This window comes from Microtus oregoni, unplaced genomic scaffold (assembly GCF_018167655.1).
Source record: "Microtus oregoni isolate MIOR12 unplaced genomic scaffold, Mior012 000002F_ref0000024, whole genome shotgun sequence".
Taxonomy (NCBI): Eukaryota; Metazoa; Chordata; class Mammalia; order Rodentia; family Cricetidae; genus Microtus; species Microtus oregoni.
In genome coordinates, this window is record NW_024543061.1 from 64,670,884 (window position 1) to 64,692,500 (window position 21,617).

Below are 21,617 nucleotides of genomic sequence, written 5' to 3' on the forward strand. Positions count from 1 at the left end.
TGAAGGGGAGAAAAGTTTGCTAGGGAATGCAAAATGGCGACCTCGCGTGATGTCATACCTGTGCGTAACGTGCGGGCGTCTTAAGGGCGGAAGCAGGCTAAAGCAGCCTCGTTGTGGGCAACCGTTCATTGTCGGGCGGATGTCTCTGGGGCAATATTTTAGTAAGGGCGGAAGTTCTTTTAAATACGGAAAGGCTGTAATCTGAGAATGGATCTAGTGCCTGTCTTGTTTTAGTCACTTCCGGGGCGGATCGGAAGTTGCTTTGTTTTGCTTCAAGATGGCTGCTGGGATGTATTTGGAACATTATCTGGACAGTAAGATCTGACTGAAGAAGGGGATCATGGGTCACAGAGTGGTGTGGGGGGTCCGGGTTGACAGAGTCTATGGCTTTGAGGTCCTAGTGGCCTGAAGCTCACAGTTGGGAAAGGTTTCCGTGGGAGGATTTATTCGAGGGTGAAGAAGGAGGGGGCGGGGGAGTGGCAATAGAGGCCTCGCTAATGCTGTAGACGAGGGAAGGGCTGGGCTGTCCGGTAGGCTCAGAACTGTGTTTTGAAGGATTAGGGGTAGCAGGGAAAGTATTTTCTGATTCTGTTCTTGAGGGTCCCTGGCCTCGGGATAGATTTATTTTCCTCCCAAGTTGTGCGGGGCCATTGTCATTCGCTACCATTTGGAACAGCTTGTCTCCTTCAGTCATTATGTCTCCACAGTGGCTTCTCATGAAACTAAGGTGGACGGAGTGAAACGACCGCTTGAGTTATTAAACTGGAGTGCTTTACTTGAACAAAATCCAGTTCTCATAAAATGAAGTGTGTGTTGAGAGACTGGAAAGTGAGAAATAAACTGGAAGTGGATTAAACAGTCTTTTATGCAAAACTAAGATGTTTGAAGCTTAAAATAGAGTATTTTTAATAAAGGAAAGTAACTGATCAGTTTATGGTAACAGTCCAAGTCAGAAATGCAAGCCATAAAGTTTTAGATATTAAACATGGCCGGGCGGTGGTGGCGCACGCCTTTAATCCCAGCACTCGGGAGGCAGAGGCAGGCGGATCTCTGTGAGTTCAAGACCAGCCTGGTCTACAAGAGCTAGTTCCAGGACAGGCTCCAAAACCACAGAGAAACCCTGTCTCGAAAAACAAAAAATAAATAAATAAATAGATATTAAACATGACGAGATTGATTGAATGACTTCGTGATTAAGAGACTAGAAAAAATCAAGGTAAATTGTTCTGCTTGGAAAATAAGATAAACCATATCAGCAGGGTAGGCGATTCAGGCGTCATAACAATGTATTTATTTTTTGCCTTAGACATAGGCATAAAGTCTATGACAAAGATTATTCAGGGAAAAGACAGTGAGGAACTAAGAGAAACAAAATCTCAAGAAAACAGTATTTAAAGGATACAAGACCAGTGTTACCAGAAGGTCTATGATTTAATATTTGCAATACTAGGAGGAAGTAAGTCACTTGAATGAAAAGATAGTACCAGCTGCCTCAGATTTTCTTTAGAAGAAGACAAAAGAAGGGTCGTTTGATTTGGCAATCTGTTGGTGACTTAAAGTAATCCTCGTGACTTGATGTCGGCCGACTGGAGAAGTTCAGACAGTAGAAGCACCTTTTTGAGCGAGGCAGTGGTGGCACAAGCCTTTAATCCCAGCATTCGGGAGGCAGAGGCGGGCCGATCTCTGTGAGTTCGAGGCCAGCCTGGTCTACAAGAGCTAGTTCCAGGACAGGCCTCAAAGCTACAGAGGAAACCCTGTCTCAAAACCTTTTTGTTGTTTTTCCAGTGTCTAATGTCGCCCAGGTTGACCTCAAATTTGAGACATAGCTGAGGATGACCTTGAACTCCAGGTCCTCTTTCCATCTTCCCAGTGCTAAGATTATTAGCATGTGACACCATGCCTGACTTAGTAGAAACTTTTAATTTTTTTTGATTCTTATTGAGCTCTACATTTTTCTCTGCTCCCCTCCCTGCCTCTCCCCTTCTCTTCAACCCTCTCCCAAGGTCCCCATGCTCCCAATTTACTCAGGAAATCTTGTCTTTTTCTACTTCCCATGTAGATTAGATAGTAGAAACATTTTTAAAGTTTGAGTTGGCTTCATGGAAACACTTTAAAAGTGTGGGTGGGTGTGGTGGCATGTTTTCATTTATTTATTTATTTTTTTTTTGGTTTTTTGAGACAAGGTTTCTCTGTGGTTTTGGAGCCTGTCCTGGAACTAGCTCTTGTAGACCAGGCTGGCCTTGAACTCACAAAGTTCCGCCTGCCTCTGCCTCCCAAGTGCTGGGATTAAAGGCGTGCGCCACCACCGCCCGGCTGTGGCACGTGTTTTTAATCCCAGCATTTTGGAAGCTCTCAGACTTTGAGACCAGCCTGTTCTATATAGTGAGATCTAGGCCAGCCAAGGCTACATAATGAGACCATCCCTTAAAAAAAAAAAAAAATCTAACAGTAGAACACTTGCCTAGCCAGTACAAGCCCCTGGGTTTGAGGTTCAGTATTCACCACCACCAAAAGGGAAAGAATGAGGTAAAGTAATAGGAAGAGATTTTGCTTCTATGGGGAGGCTTGGCTAATAATGTATTTTATTATTTTCTTCAAGTATCTTGCTGGGCACTTTATATACATGACAGTTCTAAACATGAGGGAAATTAAAACTTGCTGCAGTCCTGGAAGGTTAGGGAGACAGACACGGAGTCCCTATTTTATTTAATTATGGTTGAATAACTACTAAAAGTATTCGCTAGACTACCTTGACAGCCTATCAGAGTCTGGGTAAGTCGGGTTCTGGGCTGAACTTTGAAGAATAAGCAGAAACTGAGTAGGTGAGCTCTCGGGGAGCTCGAGGGAAGGTGAGGCACTGTGGAAGCCAGAGCAGAGCAAGCAGAGGGAGTGTGACCGAGTGAGATAAGCCAGGGAGGAAGTGCAGGGCACAAGCCACGAGGAGTTCCTGGAAGGCAGTGTGCATGACGAGTGCCAAAGGAGCTAGGGTCGCTCTCGAACGCCGAGGGCAAAGAAGATGGAGGCAGAAACTGAAGACAAAGGGAAAACTGGTGTGTAGAATGTCCCCAAAGATGAAGGGCATGGGGTGGCTATACAGAGAGAAGGTATTGAAAAAGAGAGGCAAGTCTTCTCTTTTGAGAAAGGGCAAAGGAATCCCTCATAAGTAAGTCCATCATATCAGGGCTGGGATGTGCCTACCTCACGTGCAGGAGACCCTGGGTTTGACCCCCAACACTGTAAGCCTGGCATATTGACACAGGACACTTGGAAGGTAGATAGACAAAGAATCAGAAATTCACTGTTGGTCATCCTGGCCTGCTAGACAAGTTTGAGGCCGGCCTAGGCTACAGAGACCCTGTCACCAAAAGAAAAAAAATCCAGTTTCAAATGAGGGAAAAATGCATAATTTTTAAATATGCATCTGTGTGGGTGTTGTCTTTGTGTACACACGTAAATGCACATAACCTTGTAAGCCAGAAGCACTGTCTTCCCCCCCCCCCCAGAGCTGAAATCATAGGCACTTGTAAACATGGATGCTGCAAACCAAACTCTGGTCCTCCGGAAGAACAGCCAGTGGTGCTCTTACCCACTGAGCATCCCTCCAGCCCCTGAACTTTACTTTTGTCTATTGTTTATTTTGTTACTTGTCCTATTTTGGTTTGTCTTTTAAAACAGTATCTTAAGCCAGGTGTGGTGGCTCATACCTTTAACCCTAGCACTCAGGAGGCAGACGTAGTTGGACTTCTGTGAGTTTGAGGCCAGCCTGGTCTACACAGTGAATTCCAAGATAGCTAAGGGCTGTCTCGAAAAAAAAAAAAACCAGACAATATCATACGTAACCCAGACTGACTTCAAATTCCCTATGTGGCTGAGGCTGACTTGAGTTCCTACTTCGTCTGTTTCCTGCCACTTCCAGCTTAAACTTTATTTTAAAAGGAGCTCTAGGGCCAGGGATATAACTCAGTGGTAGAGCACTTCCCAAGACCTGTGTAGTCTAGAAACTGTATTTCTCTGTCTTTGCAGGTATTGAAAACCTCCCGTTTGAATTACAGAGAAACTTTCAGCTCATGAGAGACCTAGACCAGAGGACGGAGGGTATGTATAGAGTAACAGGCTCTTGTTGGTCATCATTGCTTTTCCTGCTTTCTCTTACCTTACCACCTGCTGCAGTCTGGAGGACTGGGACTTGAGAAAGAGAGAGTTTGTTCTGCCTATATGTATGTTCCTGGTACACAACGAGGTCAGAAGACAGTATCAGCTATCCTGGAACTGGAGTTAACGATAGTTATAAGCCACCATGTGGGTGGTGGGAACTGAACCCAGGTCCTCTACAAGAGCAGCCAGTGCTCCTAACCTGTCTTTTATGGAATTGTTGAAAGACGATAATGGTCCTCTCATTTCTGCTTTTCTACATCAGATGGAGTATTGGCACAATGTTTCAAGAAGTTAGAGACGCTGAGCTGACAAGACAGCTCAGCACAGAAAGGTGTTTGCTGCCAAGCCTGGCAGCCCAGCTCCTATCCCAGGACCCACATAGTTGACCACCACCTGTAAGCCATTGTGCACATACAAATTGTGCAGAGAAAATAAATATGTAAATAAGGTTCAGAGATGTTACATTTTTGTACTTCCTCAAGAATTCAAGACACCAGCCCTAGCATGTTTACCATTTGTGTTACCTGTGCATGATAAACACAAGTTATGGCTCACTGCATTTTCATGATATCATAAAACACACAGGGCTTCAGACTACAGTTCATATTGGTTGAAAGGAACTTTGTGAGAAGCTCTTAAGAGAAAAAGGAAGAGCCAGGCATAGTAGCACAGGCAGGTAGATCTTTGTGAGTTCAAGACCAGCCTGGTCTCCATACTGAATTCCAGTACCAGGCCAGCTAGGACTACATAGTGAGACCTTGTTTTGGAGGGGAAAATCTAGCTGAGCAGTGGTGGCGCAATCCTTTAATCCCAGCACTCAAGAGGCAGAGGCAGGGGGATCTCTGTGAGTTCGAGGCCAGCCTGGTCTACAAAAACAAGTTCCACTACAAGCTCCAAAGCTACAGAAAACCCTGTCTCGGGAAAACAACAAACAAAAAATCTTAAGGTCATTCTTCTCAGGTACACACCCAGTTTAAGGTTGCCTGGGCTACATGAGACCTTTTCTCTGAATGCATGAATGAATAAATAAATAAACTAGCCAATAATATGAAAGCAAGAGAAAGAAAACAAAAGGCATCAGTTACCATCAGGAGCTCTGTACCGTATTCTTCCACTCATAGATGCGTTAGATATTATCTCAGGCCTTGGATGTGGAGCAGATTTGGCTACACTGAGTTTTCCATTTGGAGCCTAAGGAAGGCAGTGCTCAGGTTGGTCTGCTCTAGATTTAAGGTTCGTGTTGAAGGGGCCCCCGTACCTACTGCAGAATGTGTTAAGTCTCACATTCCATTCTATGTAGCCATGTTCAAAGACGTAACGGGCTAGGATATGTGAAGCCATGTCTTAAGTTGCTCTGGCTAAGTGTTTTCATGAAAAGTGACTATTACTTAACATCCTGGACATCTGCCACTGACAACTGCCTGCCAGAAGCTGAGAATCAGCTGGATTTCCTTGTATTGAAATTCTTATTCTTGAGTCCATGCTCAGAGACCAGCTGGAGATTATGGAATTGTATGCTTTTCCCACTTCTTCTAAGGGCCTGGAGTACAGTGAAGTGTGAGCATAGCATGTTCCCAGATGCTCCCCGTTGTCTGGGGCTGCACTGTGTACAGCCTTCTGCCTCTTCCCACTGATATTTGTATGAGCCCTACCTAAGGGTAGGGAGTAGACACCTTCAAGCCCGTGTTCTGGGATGTCACCAGCCCTCTAGAATTAAGGTGTTTCGAGCAATATCTAAGATGAACAAACAGAAAAATAATGACAAGAATTATAAGTTACACCTGATGAGCAAAGTAAGATGAGCAAGCTGGATACGGTGGCTCAGACCTGTAATCTCAATATTCAGGAGGCTGAGGCAGGAGGATTTGCTTTTGTTTGAGACCAGCTTGGACTACATAGTACATTCCAAGACATCTTGAGCTACAGAATGAGACTTGGTACTCAAAAAAGGAGAAAAAAAAGTAAGGTGGTAAGGCCTGATGAGCAAAGTAAGATGAGCAAGCTGGATACGGTGGCTCAGACCTGTAATCTCAATATTCAGGAGGCTGAGGCAGGAGGATTTGCTTTTGTTTGAGACCAGCTTGGACTACATAGTACATTCCAAGACATCTTGAGCTACAGAATGAGACTTGGTACTCAAAAAAGGAGAAAAAAAAGTAAGGTGGTAAGGATGCAGAAGCGGCATTTCTTGGAGGAATTAGGACCTGATGTTAAAATTTCAGACCCAGCACTATGGCGGCTTAGGCAGGACGATCATAAATTCGAGGCCAACCTGGGCAAGATCCTATGTCAGAGAGAGAGAACTCTGGAGGCCACAGCACCAGTAAGTGACCGGCCCAGTCAGGTCTTTGGGGGATGTGGTTAAGACAAGAAACAAGGTGGCCTTTGGAACCAAACTCGGGAGGCAAGCAGCAAGCAAGCCTGCAAAGAAGCATTGTGAACCATCCTCAGAAATGCGCTTCATGTTAACACGTACACGGCTGAGAATCCCACAGTGCCTTTCGGTAGTCTCAGTTCCATCTCTGGCAGCCATGTTTTCTGCACCTCGAAGTCACCTTAAGACAGTCTCAGCCAGACACGGTGGCACATGTTTGTTCTGGCAGTGCTAGGGAATCAGAGGCAAGAGGATATCCCAAGTTCAAGGCCAGTCTGAGCTGCATACTGACGCTGTCTCAAACCTAAAATGGTTCAAATAATTTCAGTGTTGCATTTCCTGAATACAAGGCACGCTACCTGTGAACGTTCAGTACATTCATTTGGAAGGTTTTGATGGCCAATGTAAAAGGTCCAAAGAACAAGAGGAAGACATATGTTTCATCTAGGCACCAGGGGCCATTGTGACCCAGGCCTCTGTCTCTGTTGTAGACCTGAAGGCTGAAATTGACAAGTTGGCCACTGAATATATGAGTAGCGCCCGCAGCCTGAGCTCCGAGGAAAAATTGGCCCTTCTCAGACAGATCCAGGAGGCCTATGGCAAGTGCAAGGAATTTGGTGATGACAAGGTGCAGCTGGCCATGCAGACCTATGAGATGGTATGGCCCTGTTCATGGCTTCCCACCTCTCTCCCATCTAATCCTCAGGCCGTAGACCCCTCCTGCAGCCGTGTTGGGATCGGTTTGGGGTCTGGGAGATTCATCAGTCTGCCTTAGCTGTTTCCTTTCCCTGGAACCAGCCTTGTACCTCTCCCCTTCTCCCTCCCCCGTAGGTGGACAAACACATTCGGCGGCTGGACACAGACCTGGCCCGCTTTGAGGCTGATCTGAAAGAGAAACAGATCGAGTCAAGTGACTATGACAGCTCTTCTAGCAAAGGCAAAAAGAGTGAGGAGGGGGGCGGGGCTGTGAGATGCGGGCAAGGACTCGGAGGGAGAAGAGGCCAACTTCAGCTATGACGGAGCAGCACCACCTGGAACAGAACAAAGAGGACTTAACCTATCTCTTTGTCTCTGCCTTCTGGCTTACCCTTTCTTCCTAGAAGGCCGGACTCAAAAGGAGAAAAAAGCTGCCCGTGCCCGTTCCAAAGGGAAAAACTCAGACGAAGAAGCCCCCAAGGCTGCCCAGAAGAAGTTAAAACTTGTGCGCACGTGAGTATACCAGAGCACACCCACCTCCCAGCCGGTACTGCCTCTTGCCACCTTCCCTGTCTTCTGTGCCAGTAACTCTGTATGTCACTTTGGTGTCTGCTGGATGGAGAAGACGGCATATGCCATTTGCTTCACCATGATCTCCTGCCACCTCAGAGCTCAGGTTGTAGCTTCCCTTCCTGCAGGTGACATTTGTCTTCCTCTTGGCACGCAGAAGCCCTGAGTATGGGATGCCCTCAGTGACCTTTGGCAGTGTCCACCCCTCTGATGTGTTGGATATGCCTGTGGATCCCAACGAACCCACATATTGCCTTTGTCACCAGGTCTCCTATGGAGAGATGATTGGCTGTGACAACCCAGATGTGAGAACCATTTGCCTCAGGATTGGGGGAGGAGCTCGGAGGGGCGTGAGGGCGGAAATAGGAGGAGGTGATTCCATTGGAGAGAGGCACTGCAGAATGGAACAGTGGTTGGACTGGGCTGCCTTGAGACTTGCGGGAAGTTTCCAGAAGGCTGGAATGAAGGGCTCCTCTTAGGAGTCTGCAGGTGGCTCCTCTCTCCTCCACCCTGCTCAGGCCCTTGACCGCTGTGTTCCATCTGCCTTTTCCAGTGTTCCATCGAGTGGTTCCACTTCGCCTGTGTGGGACTGACAACCAAGCCTCGAGGGAAATGGTAAGTCACAGAGCCGTGGCAGGAGCTGGACAGACTGTCCCAGAGCTGAGCAAAAGAGCGCACACAGGCTTCACTTACTTTTGGCTTGCCCTGCTCTTCTTTGTCGCTCTTTAGGTTTTGCCCACGCTGCTCCCAAGAACGAAAGAAGAAATAGGTTTCCTTGGATTCCATCCCAGATTTCTTCCGAATCCCCCTGACCCGGGCTAGTGACAGAGAGGATCGCCTCTTCTGGGGCTCTGGGGGTCCAGGGAGATGTCGACAGTGCAGTACCGTCATCCCTTCTCCCCCCTCCCCACTCCTGGTGCTGAGGCTGCATCCAAACCCCGGTAGGGAGGGTGCCACAGCCACTAACGGTATGTGCTCTCCTTCCACTCTCTCCTTCAGAGGGAAGTAATCCCACTCGCTGTCCTTTTGCCTCCGTGGTGAGGTTGGTGCTGTATTTCAGAGGGAGGGTCCTCTTCATTCCCCTTGCTTTGTATTTAAGGACTGGGGCAGTGGAGTGGGGCGCTCTTCTGGTCTCCTAAACCTTCCTTCCCTTCCCCTCCCGGGGCTCGGTAGGATAAACTTCTTTGGTGAGGGATCTTCTAGATCATTTGGGCTCTGCCCTAGTTGAGTGATTGCCCCTTCCTATGTGACCCGGGGATTTCTCCTGACTTTGAATGGGAGCGGGCCAAGGTGGAACAGATAACTCACATGTAAAAGGAATTGGGGTAGGTAAATAAAAGCTCTCCATGCTAGCCTGCTGTGTTTATTGTAGAAACGATTTCCCTACATGTGATAAGCTTTCTTTTTGCATCCTCTGGATTGGATGAGAGGCAGGAGGATGGCTTGCCAGAAGCAGGACAAGACATGAAACCCAAAATGGTACTTGTCCTGTGGTGCCCACAGCTTCTCCACCTGCATCGGGGGACTCAGAACTTTGTAATTATGCTCTCCGTGAAACACTTTTCACCTGATTCCAATAAATCATGTATTTGCGTTACACATGTGTGCTGTGATAGTGTTAGCTTGATTTCTTTTAAGTACAAATAAATATAAAACTAGTATTTTCTCCCCATCCCCCAATGAATTGTGTTGGTCCCCTCCCTCTTGGAAAAAGTAAGTCCCTTGGGCCGCTGAACCATTCTTACACGTGTGTTCATTTTAACTTTGGACTTGTCCCTCTCCTCCCGCAACCCCAAACAGTTTCTCTATATAACAGCCCTGGCTGTCCTGGAACTCACTCTGTAGACCAGGCTAGCCTCAGACTCAAAGATTCAGCTGCCTCTGTCTCTGCTGGGATTAAAGGTGTGCGCCACCACTGCCCGACTTCTTACCTACCAGGTCAGGTCGTCCCGGCTCTTGTTTCAGACCTTCCAGCTCTGCTGTCCAGAGTGCTGCCAGTACTCAACGACTAGGTCTCTGTACAGCATTGCTTCCCTAAGCCCACGTTCTGTATATGTAGAGGAGGTCTAGGCCTAAGTGGCTGAAAGTGGGACGCAGGGCTGGGGCTTTAGCTCTGGTAGGAGAAGCAAGGGTCTAGGCTCAATTCCCGGCAGTGCAAAGATAAATTCAAAGAAAGCAGTACCGAGCAACAGAGGGCTTACTCGGTTAAGAAGGACTGGAAGGCCTGCGGCTCCTGCCTTCGGACCAAGACCCGAAACTGATGCAGCTCACGAGAGTTTACCTCGTGCTCCGGCCCCACCCTCACCTTTTGTGACGTAGCGGATGTAGCGCGCCTCCCCGCACCCGCGTTAGCAGCCCGTGACCCACAGCTCTCCGAGGCTTGGCCCGTTGGAGGTCGCTTCGGTGTGAAAACGCGGGTGGATCTTCCGGGCCATGATGAAACTAGCTGCAGGCTTCCTTCTGCTGCTTCTGGAAGGTGAGAGGCTAGGGCTGATGTGCCATGGTCTGAAAACGCGGGTGGATCTTTCCTGAGGCTTCCTTATGCTCCCAAAAGGGCTTCAGGTCCCTTCCTCCTAAGAACCCTTTTTCATTGGTTCTGTCTTCATGTGGTCGAACTGAACCACTCCATATCTTGGGAAAGGTTGGATCTTAATTTCTTGTCCCTAGAAGCTTCTGGGGACACTATAGTCATCAGACATCACCCAAGACGGCCTGACCCCCTCTCTCACACACAGCTACCTACCAATTCTTAATTCATGAGGAGTCTACTAGTCTGGGTCTGGCCACTGGACGCGGAGTATGTTTTGGGGTACGGTCCATTCTTGTCTGTCTCCCTTCCCTGCAGTGCGGCTCCTGCCCGTAACACCTCTTCCAACTGACGATTTATCGGCCTCCACTCCGGGCAGCCCTCTCTCATCGACTGAATATGAACGCTTCTTCGCCCTCCTGACCCCAACCTGGAAAGCAGAGACTACCTGCCGCCTCCGTGCAACCCACGGCTGCCGGAACCCCACTCTCGTCCAGTTGGACCAATATGAAAACCATGGATTGGTACCAGATGGTGAGGGCCAGACCAGTGGGAACTCTAGACACCCAGAGACCAACTAGGCTCAAGGCAAAAGTTTCGTGGTCATAGAGGAGGCAGGGGAAGGATATGGCTGACCGCTCCTTATCTCTGCTCGTGGAGACCTTGCTCCAGCCCTGGCTTTCCTGTAACCTCTCTCTCCACGGCTGCTGTCCTCCCTCAGGTGCTGTCTGCTCTGACCTCCCGTATGCTTCCTGGTTTGAGTCCTTCTGCCAGTTTGCACAGTATCGTTGCTCCAACCATGTCTACTACGCCAAGGTGAGAAAAGGTTCAATCTGGTGATCCAGAACCAAGGTAGAGGTGGGAAGTTGAGGAAGGGCATCATTAGTTCGTGCTCCCTGTCAGTTTGCCAAGGTGACTGCTCTCCTCAGGTGCTCACACAAGTTCCCGTGAGTAAAGGAGAGAAGGGATGCAGGAAGAGGCCCTTCTGTTGTTTCCATTCAAGTCCACTGAGAAAGAGTGAAGGCTGGCACCAGGCCTGAACAAATGCCCTTTCTTAGGATTTGAGGAACTGTGTTCCTTCCTCTTACCCGGGAGCTGCGGGAGTTGTTACTTGCTTGGAAGGGGTCTGAGGGATCCCCCTGGAGCAGGGATGACTGCTTTCGGGGAAAAGGTGTTCCCATCTTTCTTCTTCCCTTGCAGAGGGTCCGATGCTCCCAGCCAGTCTCCATCCTGTCACCCAACACTCTGAAGGAGTTAGACTCTCCGGCAGATGTCCCTCCCACCACCATGACTTCTGCCATGGCATCCCATGTCTCAGGTGAGCCTTCCCAGTGTGGGGAAACCACAGTTCCCAGGGCTGGGGGGTTGGGTATTGGGGAAGGGAGAAGCTTTTGCTTTGCTTGAAATAAATCAAGGCTCTCTCGTCCTAGAGTTTCTTCCACTGTTACTTAAGGTCTTTGTCTGAATCTGGTTTTCCTAATTCCAAAGACAGGTTGGCCTCGAACTCATAGAGATCACCAGTTAATAGCATTGCATGCTCTTCCGAGAACCTGGGCTCAATTCCCAGCCCTCACATGGCAGTCCTGGGAGATCCATCGCCCTCTTCTGGCCTCCACTGGCACTGCATGAATATGGTGCCTGGACATATATCCATACACATAAAATGAAAATAAAAATAAAAGCCTTCTAGGCCTTTGGTAAATTAATATCTTTATTTTAGAGAGTATTTGGACTGGGAGCATAGCTCAATGGTAGACCATGTACTTAGCATGTATGAGGCTCTGGGTTTGATTCCTAATATCCCCCTCATTCAAGTAAGAAGGAATTAGTTGCTAGTTCCTTAGAATACATGGTCTTCTCTAGATGAGTAAAGGGAACATTTGTTCTAGGGAACAAGCACACTTACTTGTAAGGCAAGTGGGAAGGCGACACCACCAACACATTTGTTATGGTGATATCTTTTGACATTTATTGATTGTATATGCAAATGTGTTCACGCGTGCCTGTGCGCGCATGTACATGTGTGTGGAAATCATAGGTCAACACTGAGGGTCTTCCTCTGTGACCACATTTATTTTGAGACTGAGTGTGACTGTGTAGCCCTGGCTGGCATGGAACTCACTGTGTAGTCCAGGCTAGCCTAGAACTCAACAAAGATCTGCCTCAATCTCCAGAGTGCTGGGGTTAAAGGCATATACCATTATGTCCAGCTTAGACCACCTTAGTTTTTGAGACTGGTTCTTTCATGAAACTTGGAATCCGTGACTAGCAAAATGACTCCATGGCTAAGAACACTGGCTGATCTTGCAGAGGACCTGGGTTCAATTCTCAGCACCTACATGGCAGCTCACAGCTGTCTGTAACTCCAGGTGGTGGTGGTACAAACCTTTAATCCCAACACTTGGGAGACAGAGGCAGGTGAATCTCTTTGAGTTCAAGGCCAGCCTTGTCTACAGAGAGAGTTCCAGGACAGCCAGGGCTATGCAAACAGAAACTCTGTCTCAAAAAAAGCAAAAAATAAAAAAAACAACAGTCTGTAACTCCAGTTCCAGGAGATCCAACACCTTCATCCATGCATACATGCAGGCAAAATACCAATGCATATAAAATAAAAATAAATTATAAAAAAATAGACACATTAAAAGAAAAAGAAAGAATGAAGAAAAAAGAAACACCGAGCTGCTGGGCATGGTGTCACAGGTCTTTAGTCTCAGCACATGCGAAGTAGATGGAACTCTGAATTCTAGATCAACCAAGACTACATAGCAAGACTTTGTCTCAAAGAAATAATTACTTGTTGGGCGGGGGTAGTGCACGCCTTTAATCCCAGTACTCAGGAGGCAGAGGCAGGTGGATCTCTGAGGCCAACCTGTTCTACAGAGCGAGTTCCAGGACAGCTAGGGATACAGAGAGAAACCCTGTCTCAAGAAAACAAAAAATAAAAATTAATTAATACAAAGAAGCTTGGAGCTCACTGACAGCCTGTAAATCCTCAGCATCCTTGTGTCCACACCTTCCCAGCACAGACTGTAGGCACTTGTTGCCATATCCAGACTTTTTTAAAAAATCTATTTATTTATTATGTATACAGTATTCTTGGTATTCTGTCTGCATGTATGCCTGCATGCCAGAAGAGGGCACAAGATCTCATTACAGATGGTTGCGAGCCACCATGTGGTTGCTAGGAACTGAACTCAGGACCTTAGGAAGGGCAGGCAGTGCTCTTAACCTCTGAGCCATCTCTCCATCCCCCCATACCCAGACTTTATGTATCCTTAGAGTTGAACTCAGGTTTCCATGCTTGCAAGCACTTTAGCAATTACCCTCTAGCCCCAATTTCATCCCTCCCCCCCAATTTCTTGATTAAAAAACAAAACAAACACACACAACTTGTGCTGATACTGTTTTTAGATAGGGTCTCCAGCCTTGTCTAGCCTCGATTCCATCTGTAGCTGAGGCTAGACTTGAAGTCCTCCCCTGTCTCCACCTCCCGGGTGATAAGATTACAGGCCCGCACTGCCGTGGTAGCACGGATAAACATGGTTTCTCCAGGGGAAGGAAATCTGATCTTTGCTCTTCTCTTCTCTTGGTCTCCTCTACACCTTGCTGCAGCCACGGATCGCCAGGCCTTCCAGCCATGGCCTGAGCGCCTCAACAATAACGTGGAGGAGCTGCTGCAGTCGTCCCTGTCGCTGGGGGGCAAGGAGCTGGGCAGCCGCAAGCAGGTCCAGGAGCAGCGCAAGCAGGAGCAAATGCAGGAGCATAAGCAAGAGGAAGTGCAGGAGCAGGAAGAGCAGGAGGAGGAGGAAGAGGAGGAAGAAGCCAAACAGGAAGAGGGGCAGGGGACAGAGGAAGGCCTGGAGTCAGCGTCCAACCTGCAGTCGGACTCAGAGCCCAAGTTTCAGGCTGAATCGCTGTCTTTTAACCCTTCATCCTCCTTTACTCCCCGGGTCCGAGAAGTGGACTCTCCACCACTGATGATGGAGAACATCCAGGAGCTAATTCGGTCAGCCCAAGAAATGGATGCAATGAATGAACTGAGCGATAACTCCTGGAGAAGCCCAAGCACTGGCAGGTACAGGAAATTGTGACTTCTTCATGGGCCCTGCCATCCCTGCTGCCATCTTTGGAATTGCGAAGCCCACTTACCAGCTTTGGTCTCCAGACCCTCTCAGACCTGCTTAGGCTTCAGGCAAAGCTAGCAGTGGCGGGGCCCCTCCTGTTCTGTGCCCATCCTTGTTTTAAGCCCCACCCTGGGTTCTGGTCTTATCTCTGGCCTTGATTAGCACTAAAGCCTTCAGAAAGTTATTTCTCCATTTTGTTGTTGTTGTTCTTTAATATTTATTGTTACTTAGGTGTGTGTGTCTGTGTGTCTGTCATGCACATGCGTGCAGGTGTCCATGGAGGTCAAAAGAGGGCGTCGGATCCCCTGGGACTACAGTAAATGGGTGGTTGTGAGCTACAAGAGTGGGTGCTGGGGACCAAACTTGGGTCTTCTGGAAGAGCAGCGACTGCTCTTCACCACTGAGCCATCTCTCCAGCCACTGTTTCTCCATGTTGGACTTCAGTTCCTCATTTGTATAAAGTAGGCAGATGGTCCAAGGTCCTCTCCGGCTGCAGGATGGAGGTCCTCTGCTAAGCATGCTGAATGCTTGTCACCAAAGCCCAACTGCTTGGCGGTGGGGAAGAGAGGATGTGGCTTTTCTGCCCCACCCCTCTAGCCCATCCCCACCAGTCTGTACTGTCTTCTTGCAGCCTCCTGCAGCTGCCCCACACGGAGACCATGATGGTGCTATGCTATTCCATTATGGAGAATACCTGCACCATGACTCCCACAGCCAAGGCCTGGAACTACATGGAGGAGGAGATCCTTGGCTTCGGGGATTCGGTATGTCCACCATGCTATTTAATGGATACATGCCACTGGACATTCCATGGGCCTGGTACTGTGTGAGCCATGGGTGAGGGGCTGGGCAAGGAAAGCATGAGGGGTAGCTTAAAGAGATTCCTTGGAAGGACATCTCCAGCTGCCACAGAGGAAGACGGTTCAAGACCTAGTCTGGAAGCCAGTCTGGGCTTGAATGCATCCTTCAGCCCTTGAAGTAGTTAGGCTGTAAACCATCCCTTGAATCCTAGTCAGCATCTTCAGTACCTAGCTGTGCTCTTTTTTCCTTCCAGAAGGTTCATAGAATGTATTCCTGTTGACTCTGGTGGTGCAGGCTGTAGTCCCAGCTGCTCACAAGGCTGAAGCAATAGTCACAAGTTCACTCTGTGGAACAGGCAGCAGAATGAACACGGCTTAGTGAGACCCAGTCTCAGATGAAGCTCAGTGGTAGAACAGTTGCCTAGCGTGCGGAAGACCCTAGGTTCAGTCTCGAGTACCAAAACCCCGAAACATAACAGAAACCATTTGTATTAGTATTCTCTAGAGAAACAGAACTGAAAGAATGAGTGTATATTAAAAGGGCATTTATTAGATTTGCTTACGTGATACAGTCTACGTAGTCCAACAAATGGCTGGAGAGGCTCGGAATCTGGTAGTTGCTTAATCTGTGCGGCCTGACGCACTCAGCGGTTCCAGACTGGCGCTGGAGGCCTGAGGATTCCTGCAGACCTGCTGGTCTTCCTATCCACTGGAAGCCTGAAGACACTGGTTCTGATATCAGTAAAGGAATGCCACCTCCGCATGGTAGCTGGACTTGCCGGCGAGCATGAAGGCAAGCAGGCCAGAAGCAGAGCTCCCTTCTCCCCTCTCCTTACTGTCTGGCCTACGAGTGCCCGGTGCAGCCAAATTTAGAATCAATCTTCCCCCTTCAAATGATCTGGTCCAAAAAATCCCTCACAGGAGTTCCCAGTGGCTGTTTTTAGTTGATTTCAAACCCAGTACAGTTGACAACCAAGATTAACCATGAGAAACTCAGCCCTTGTCAGTGGACACCCAATCTCTCTGTCGTGCTTAATCTCCACATGAAAATGACAAGATTATATTTCTGCCTACATGTGTTCTAACCACCCCGCATATAACTAAACACATTAAGAAGAGGTGGCAAAATCCCTTGAGGAATGCTTCGTCTTCCAGTGTCCCATAATTTACATAGGATAATATATATTTACAACACCTAAGCACTAATATTATCTCAATGGATGTTGCATTACATGATAAAGAAATAGAGGAAAGAAAACACAAATGTCTGCTGCTTACTATGTGTGTATATATGCACAAACATGTCCTTAACAAAACAGGACGGGAAGACATCAGTTACAGTCCTCATTTCCGTGACTGGTCACAGGGCCTTAGCCGGTGGTACTGCTAACTTCTACTCGTTCTGTGCCTCCTCCCCTCAGAAAGTGCCTTGAATGGAGGGGTGACCCATTCCTCTGTCCATGAAGAGTTGGGATCCTGTCCTCCAGCCTGGATTGGGTGGTTGTTTCCCATTGTCCTTGATCGCAGGACAGGGCGTGGTAGCACCAAGAGGACGCCCTAAAGCCACAGTTCTCAACCTGTGGGTCGGTGCCTTGCAGGGATTGCATATCAGACACTTACTTTATGAATTGTAACAGGAGCAAAATTACAGTTATGAAGTCACAACAAAAAATTTTACGGTTAGGGGTCACCACGACATGAGGAACTGTACTAAAGGGTCTCAGCATAAGGAAGATTGACAACCAGAGCCCTAAAATGTCTTCCGCACTTCAGACATGATCTTATCTCCATTGTGAAGAAGGAATTCAGCTTCCCCTTGGTAGACTGGATCAATCACCCTCCTAACATCTGTTCCTTTCTTAGCTTGGGACTTGTTCCCCAAAGTGGCGGCACAAGGGGGGGGGTCTTAGCGTCTACTGAAATGTAATGTTTGTGACTCCTGGCAGGAATGCTCCCCTATGGAGCCACAACTCCTGGCTAGCAGAGCCAAGAGTCCAAGGAACAGGAAGAAAGTAAGTTCCTAGGTCACTAGTGAGAGTAGCGGTGCCGCCCTCATTTCCACTCCTTGACTCCTAGACCCTGAACCCTGGCTATGGAAGAAGTCATAGTGTGTGCTGGAGGTTGATTCAAAGCATATGCAGTCTTCCGGAAAGCACGACCCCAGCGCTTTCTGCTGCTCCCATCTGATTGGCGCTGTAACTGTCTTAAAAAGCCATTCGAAGCCAGGCAGTGGCGGTGCACACCTTTAATCCCAGCATTCAAGAGGCAAAGGCAGGTGGATCTCTGTGAGTTGGAGGTCAGCCTGGTCTATTGAGTTCCAGGACAGCCAGAGCTGTCTCAAACCCCCCCCCCCAAAAAAAAAATTCCATTCCAAGGGCTGGAGCAATGGGCTCAGTGGTTAAGGGTACCAGTTGCCCTTCCAAAGGAATCAGGTTTATTTCTAAACACCCATATGGTGATTCACAACCATCTGTAACTCGAGGTCCAGGGGGATCTGACACCCTCTTTTGGCCTCCAAGAGCACCAAGCACACACGTGGTGAACAGACAGGCATGCACACAAACATCCATACACATAAAACAAAATTGAAAAAGTGAAAAGCCCATTCTACCATTCTGCCAAGCCAGCTCTCTTCAGGATGGTGGGAACCGGTGAATTCCGTGAGTGGGGGCCCACTGGCCCCTTACTTGGCTTAGAAGTGAGTTCCTTAACTACAAGCAAAGCTGTGGAATACCATGATGGTGGATCAGGCACTCTGTAAGTCCACGGGTGAGTTCACCAGAGGCATGGACAGGAACGGAAACTCAAGTAAGGAAAACACACTGCAGTTTCCACAGTGGTGCCTGCCACCAGGGGGATAGTTGTCATCCTGGGGACTGGTTTCATAGTCTGTATCAGGGTCCTCTCAACGAACAGAACCCAGAAAATGAGCACATCCGAAGGGGATTTATTGGATTGGCTTACATGATATGATCTGAGTGGTCCAGCCACGGCTGTCTCACACTAGAGAGTCCAACAGTCTGGTGGTAGCTCAATCCATGAGGCTGGATGTCTTGACAGTCCCGACCAGGTACTAAAGCCTGGGAAGAAGGATCCTGGGGAGCAGCTGGTCTTCAATCTATGTTGGAATCCCAAAGACGTAGATTCTGAGATTAGTGAAGGAATGCATCTTTGATAGCAACAGGATAGATGGACTTGAGGGCGAGGCGAAGGCAAGGAGCCAAAATGGAAATCTGCTTTCTCCCTTCGCCCTTTTATCTGGGTTACCACCCTCCCTTCAGCTCTCCCCACTTCAAAGAGTCTGGTCAAGGAAATCCCTCACAGAAATGCCCACAGGCTTGCCTCTTAGTTGATGTTAGGTCTGGTCAAGTTGACAACCAAGATTACCACCACGGCATTTCAGGGATCTGTAAAATGGTCCCAGTTCCACATTTCTTCCACATTTAGCAAGTCCAGTCCCAGAAAGATATGTGCTTTTAAGGGTCCCTTTTTCTGTTGTTGGTATTGTCTGAGGCTCAAGTGATGCTCTCTTGGCCTCGGGAGTAGGCAGTAGTTGGGTGTGCTGGTGCACCCAACCACACATGGTTCCTTGATTTTGAAACACTACAATTCAGCAAACAACCACTGAGCCAACCTACCACTCATTCTTCTGTGTCTTCGGCTAACACTGATTGGGCACCAAATGTCTGCTTGACACTTGGGATGCTAGCAGGATACAAAGAAGATTCAATGATTGCTCTCTTGGAAACTAGTTGGGGAGAAAAAGGGTGTGCTCAGTGGGAGAGAGCTTTCACATCCGAGGACCTGGTGCCAGGCCTAGCTGGGCATTGGGAGGTCAGCACTGTTATGGGGACGAGGAGAGAATGCCGAGAAAGCAGCTGGTGTCGCCAACATGCACGATGGCGGTGATCGGAGAATGTTCTTCAGGGAACTGGGGTTTAAACTGAGACCTGAAGGGAGTTAAGGCACAAGGAGGAGCCCAGTGGCGGGTTCTTGGTAGGGAGGATAGTATGCACAAGGCTCTGCAGCAAGCAGGACCTAGAAGTTCACGAAGAGCTCAGGATGAACACGTTCTCTGGCTGGAAGGAACTTGAGCCTGACACGGGAGGATTACGTGGAGTCAGCAGTATTATAAGAGGGTGTGCTGGAGAGAGATTTTTTTTTATTTAGAAACGTAAGTTCAGAGGTCATAGACTCAGGGTAGTGTGCTTGGATAAGGGAGCAGAGTCCATTTTCCTGAGCACATGGTATCAGAAGACAAAGTCAAACAGATAGGGTACTAACGTAGAAAGTCCTGCTGCTACTGGAGGCATTTAACACTGCAGGGAAGGGAAAACTGATAGAAGTCGGGGGTCAGGGTCCTGCTGCTGTCTCCCTCGCCTGCTGCTGCAGGGTGAGCAGGGACTGAAAAGGAGCCCACGCCTTGTTTCAGGCTGCCCCTTGGGTGATGGTGGGATGAAGGTGCACCTGAGCAGATGTTTCTGGTTGTGCTGAGGAACACTCAGGACCAGCTCAGCTAGGAGATGGGTAACCCCACTCCGAAAGGAACTAGGCATGTGATGGAGAGCGAGCGGGTCTGAGAGATGGAAAGACCTGGATCCATGTCCAACTCTGAGCAATGTCCCTAACCACATGGAGCCTCGCTCTCCTCGTGAGTAAGTGCCGGTGTCATCTGTTAGTACTTGTGGGATTAATGGCATGCCTTTGGTGTTTGGTCTCACTATGTAGACCAGGCTGGCCCGGAACTCAGAGATCCACTTATCGGTGTCACCAGGATGCTGGGGTTAAAGACATGTGCCACCATGCCTGGCTGGTTTTTGTTTGTTTGTTTTGTTTTTAAAGAAAGGACCTCTGTAGGCCAAGCTGGAAAGGATCTCTATAGGCCAAGCTGGTCTAGAACTTGAAGATTTTGAAATTCCTCATCCTCCTACCTCCGCCTTCCAAGAGGGTAAATCCCTGAATTTTTTTTTCTTTTTCTTTCTTTCTTTCTTTCTTTTTTTTTTAGGCAGTGTCTTGCCAAGTACCTCAGGCAGGTCTCAGTCTTGTGACACTCCTACCTCTGCTGGCCAGCACTGTGACCTCTGCAAATATTGCTAGCACAATCACTAATGGAACAGAGAGGAGAGTTATGATCCTTGTTTAAGCAAGGGTGGATTCCCTTCCCCCATGTCAGATGCCTGTGAGTTACTTGGCAAGGAGAATTTGGAGCTTGGGGAAGAAACCAGAGCTGGTATTAAAATGGGGGCTCCACCTGCAGATGAAGTTTACTTAGGAGCTGGGAAACCATCCCGAGAGAACTGAGGGGAGGTCCCCGAGGGAGTCTTAGGAAGGATGAGCAAAAGGCCTTAGGCCAAAAAGCATCGCCCATCATGCTGTGAGCTCTGGAGGGTTGATTCAGGGGAGAGGGTGACCTGCCAAGACTCAGCCTCTCACTCAAACTCCTGTCCCAGGTCTGTGACAATCTTGGCCGGCGACACACACCTGCCTGTCCCCTCTGTGCCTTCTGCTCCCTGAAGCTGGAGCAGTGCCACTCTGAGAGCACCGTGCTGCGGCAGCGGTGTGGTGCTTCCCACAAGATACCCTTCATCAGCCCCTTCCTCTCAGCCCAGAGCATATCCACTGGCAACCAGGTACCTCAGCCGGGAGGCCTGCAGCAGGGAAGGCTGGAGGGACCATGGGAAGGAGGTCTGGGGGTAGAGAGGCCTGTGCCTCTCATGTGTCTCATGTCCACAGGCAAAGATCCCAGAAAAAGGCCGCTTTGGCGGGCTAGATATGTATGGTGGGCTCAGCTCGGACTTCTGGTGTAACCGGCTTGCCTTGAAGGGCTGCGAAGATTACCGAGTCTCCAACTGGCTCAGGGCTGAATTCCTTAGCTTCCAGGAAGGGGATCTCCCCACAAAGGTCAGACACTTTCCTTCAACCTTGTCCCCCTCAGGCACTCCTGGTTCTCCCTATGAACTTATTCTGGAAAGCCAGAACTTGGGGCCCTGGCTCTGAGACCCGGTCCTTAGTGCCTTCCTGCCATTCTTTAACAGACCCTCCCCCCAGTAAATCAGGGTCACACTCAACAAAGCAGTAGGAACCCTGTGCAGTGAGGACGCTCCAGACGTGGAGGCGAGATAGACAGAAGTTCTGACCCCAACTCTACCCATGGTTTGCTGAGTGGCATTGGTCAAGTCACGGCCTACTGCAAGCCAGAGTTCACTCACGGCCACAGGGAAAGCCTAGACTCTGCCCGGCCCTGAGGAACTCGCCTCCTGAAGCCTTCTTCCCATCTTGTCCAGTGCTTTCCCCATCAGTGATACCAGCGGATTTCCCCTTCCCCCTAAGCTGCCACCTCTGAGTTGTTGATGACCTATCGTGGCTGAGAG

At 48.8% G+C, this 21,617-nt stretch overlaps 2 protein-coding genes across 6 annotated transcripts in view; both read left to right on the forward strand.

Moving 5' to 3' along the window:
• Window positions 1–140: 140 nt before the first annotated feature.
• Window positions 141–9,145, forward strand: Ing4 (inhibitor of growth family member 4). Of its 5 annotated transcripts, none has more exons than XR_005973551.1 (8): window positions 141–314; window positions 4,024–4,095; window positions 7,021–7,187; window positions 7,361–7,475; window positions 7,630–7,738; window positions 8,062–8,100; window positions 8,349–8,410; window positions 8,525–9,145. XR_005973551.1 is itself a non-coding variant. In XM_041643814.1 (8 exons), the coding sequence occupies exons 1-8, from the start codon at window positions 278–280 to the stop codon at window positions 8,562–8,564; spliced, it is 741 nt and encodes a 246-aa protein (XP_041499748.1). In that variant the 5' UTR covers window positions 203–277; the 3' UTR covers window positions 8,565–9,145. The 5 variants fall into 5 exon arrangements, 4 of the variants coding, with proteins under 4 accessions (XP_041499748.1, XP_041499732.1, XP_041499759.1 ...); XM_041643814.1 differs by having other exon boundaries at window positions 203–314; window positions 7,361–7,466; window positions 7,953–8,100; XM_041643798.1 differs by having other exon boundaries at window positions 209–314; window positions 7,953–8,100.
• Window positions 9,146–10,228: 1,083 nt separating this feature from the next.
• Window positions 10,229–21,617, forward strand: part of LOC121441734 (acrosin binding protein) — a 12,831-nt gene continuing 1,442 nt past the window's right edge. Inside the window, exons 1-8 of the mRNA XM_041642995.1 lie at window positions 10,229–10,271; window positions 10,641–10,856; window positions 11,044–11,138; window positions 11,523–11,640; window positions 13,935–14,397; window positions 15,078–15,210; window positions 20,697–20,876; window positions 20,980–21,147. Coding sequence (XP_041498929.1) covers window positions 10,229–10,271; window positions 10,641–10,856; window positions 11,044–11,138; window positions 11,523–11,640; window positions 13,935–14,397; window positions 15,078–15,210; window positions 20,697–20,876; window positions 20,980–21,147 — 1,416 coding nt within the window. The remainder of the gene's footprint in view (window positions 10,272–10,640; window positions 10,857–11,043; window positions 11,139–11,522; window positions 11,641–13,934; window positions 14,398–15,077; window positions 15,211–20,696; window positions 20,877–20,979; window positions 21,148–21,617) is intronic.

Excerpts from the sequence above, each read along its gene's own strand:
- Ing4 (XM_041643798.1), top strand. The coding sequence starts at position 278 with ATGGCTGCTGGGATGTATTTGGAACATTATCTGGACA. Across the intron at positions 7,188-7,360 it reads CCATGCAGACCTATGAGATG|GTGGACAAACACATTCGGCG; the intron begins GTATGGCCCTGT and ends CCTCCCCCGTAG. Across the intron at positions 7,476-7,629 it reads TTCTAGCAAAGGCAAAAAGA|AAGGCCGGACTCAAAAGGAG; the intron begins GTGAGGAGGGGG and ends CTTTCTTCCTAG.